General features: G+C 48.6%; 1 protein-coding gene across 1 annotated transcript; it reads left to right on the top strand.

Moving 5' to 3' along the window:
* The first annotated feature begins 700 nt into the window (after positions 1-700).
* Positions 701-2,117, top strand: LOC109861288. The gene is made up of 4 exons (XM_020440865.1): positions 701-793; positions 940-1,137; positions 1,224-1,609; positions 1,751-2,117. The coding sequence occupies exons 1-4, from the start codon at positions 701-703 to the stop codon at positions 2,115-2,117; spliced, it is 1,044 nt and encodes a 347-aa protein (XP_020296454.1).
* Positions 2,118-2,281: the final 164 nt, after the last annotated feature.

The raw sequence follows: 2,281 nt of genomic DNA, 5'->3' as shown, positions 1-2,281 counted from the left end.
GGGCGGGCTTCGGGTGGCGCGGCAAAGCGCGCCAGGCCGGAGCACGCTACTCCCAGCTCCTCAAAAAATCGCCAGGGCAAGAGACCCAAAAATGAAGGGTTGTACAGGCGACAAAAGGTCTTGTCAGGATGGCCCTCGTACTGGAGGGCTACCCTGATAAGAAAATGGGAGCCGGTGAGGTGGTTGAGATCAGAAAACTGATCAGGTCTGTCATCCTCGGCATGTCTGAGAATGACAAAGCCTCCACCTTCACTGGTTCCTGGGAGAGAGATGGCGCACTCATTGTTGTGTGCACCAACAAAGAGTCGGCGGAGTGGCTTAAGGGCCACTCTTCCGATTTAAAAGTCAGAGGAACTCCTCTGCGTGTGCTGCCGGTTGGTGAGCTACCTAAGCGTCATCGGGTGGTAATACATATGGAGAAACCTGAAGTAGGGGTTGAGGAGGCTTTAAAGCTCCTCAACCAGCAGAACACAGGGCTGGCAACCAGCGATTGGGTCGTCACCAAGGGGACGTATAGGAGGGACGCATCGAGCGCCCACTTCTCCTGTCTGGTTGGCGACTCGGCGATGGAAGCCTTGAAGCACTGTGGCTTCAGGCCTTTCTTCGGTCTCGGCCGGGTCACCGTTAAGATGACGGGACGAAAGCGCGAGGAAGCGACGGAGAAGGAGATGGAGTCGGAGGGTGTCGGGACTGCCTAAAAATGACTTCTCTCGGCATCCAAATGACGCAAATTAACTTGCATCACAGCAAGAGCCCCTCGGCTATCCTAGCCAGGAGCATGGCTGTGATGCAAGTATTGCACTAATCCAAGAACCATGGATTGTAAATAGTGCAGTAAAGGGACTGAATGGGTGCGGCTGCTTATACAAAGCACACTCAGAAAAAAGAGTAAGATCATGCATTTTAGTAAAAGGATTAAATGCTATCTTTCTGCCACAGCTCAGCAGCAAGGACCTCACAGTCATCAAGGTGAGAGTGAAGCTGGCCGAGGAAGAAGACATAGAAGTATTAATAGGGTCAGTTTATATGCCGTATGACTCCACAGATCCACCACCACATGAAAAAATAAAAACCCTGGTGGCCTGTGCGAAAGCCAGAGGGCTCGAACTTCTGGGTTGCGATGCGAACTCCCACTATGTAGGATAGGGAAGCACAGACACCAACCTGCGGGGAGAAAATGTGCACGACTACCTAATGGGCACAAGATTAACCATTCTCAACAGAAGAAACGAGCCGACATTCTTGGACTTCAAAAGACAAGAAGTCATCGATATTACGGTATGTACAGAGAGGGTGGCGAGTTTGGTGAGAGACTGGAGAGTAAGCCCTCTGGGTCGGACCACAGACATATACGCTTAACTCTTCAACAAATACCGCAAATCAGCTGGGTTCGCAACCCACGAAAAACCAACTGGGAGGGCTGTAGGGCTGACCTTAAGGCCCAACTTGCTATGGCCCCAACCAGTTTCAGAACCAAAAACAACTCAGAAAACGCGGCGGACTTTTTAAAAAACGCCATTACAAACGCCTTTGAATTAAACTGCTCACCAAAACCCAGGAATCCGATGAACAAGATCCACTGGTGGAATAAAGAGCTTGGTAAGCTCAGGTTGGAAACGAGAAAGAAATTCAGCAAGGTAAAAAAAACAGGACTTGCAGTACACTGGGAGGCCTTTTGAAGGTCCCAACGAGAGTACAGCAAGGAAATTAAGAAATCAAAGTGCAAAAGCTGGAGACGTTTCTGTGAAAGCATTGAGAGCGTCCCGGAGGAATTCAGGCTTCACAGAATCCTCAGTTTGGATCACTGTCCCCAATTAGGCTGTCTCAAGCTCCCAACGGAAAATGTCACTGAGGAGGCAACGGACACATTGAAACATTTAATGGAAGTCTACTTCCCAAGTTTTGATCATAACATACAACCCTGCCGGCCGAAGCCTAGGGAATATAAACCCAAGGACTGGCGTCTGGCAGCTGAGGTTGTTCTTCCAAAGGGAGTTGAATGGGCTGTTAAAACCTTCTCTCCCTATAAATCACCTGGACCGGATGGAATCTACCCGGTTCTTCTTCAAGAGGAGCTGGGGGTTCTCACAGGTGGAAGCGGTGCACTAAAAACCTAACAACTTTTGTTTTAAACATAAACGCTTTGTTTTCAAAATGTGGTATATCAACAAAGAACACTTTGTTTGTGTATAACATTTTTACTATACAGGGTGTTTCAGAACTATGGGATCAAACTTCTAGGGGTTATTCAGTGCAACAGTAGAAAACATTTGAGTATAGG

This window comes from Pseudomyrmex gracilis, unplaced genomic scaffold (genome assembly GCF_002006095.1).
Source record: "Pseudomyrmex gracilis isolate BER0280 unplaced genomic scaffold, ASM200609v1 scaffold_680, whole genome shotgun sequence".
NCBI classification, from domain to species: domain Eukaryota; kingdom Metazoa; phylum Arthropoda; class Insecta; order Hymenoptera; family Formicidae; genus Pseudomyrmex; species Pseudomyrmex gracilis.
The sequence above is the reverse complement of the archived record's forward strand: the minus strand, read 5'-3'. Positions and strand labels throughout refer to the sequence as shown.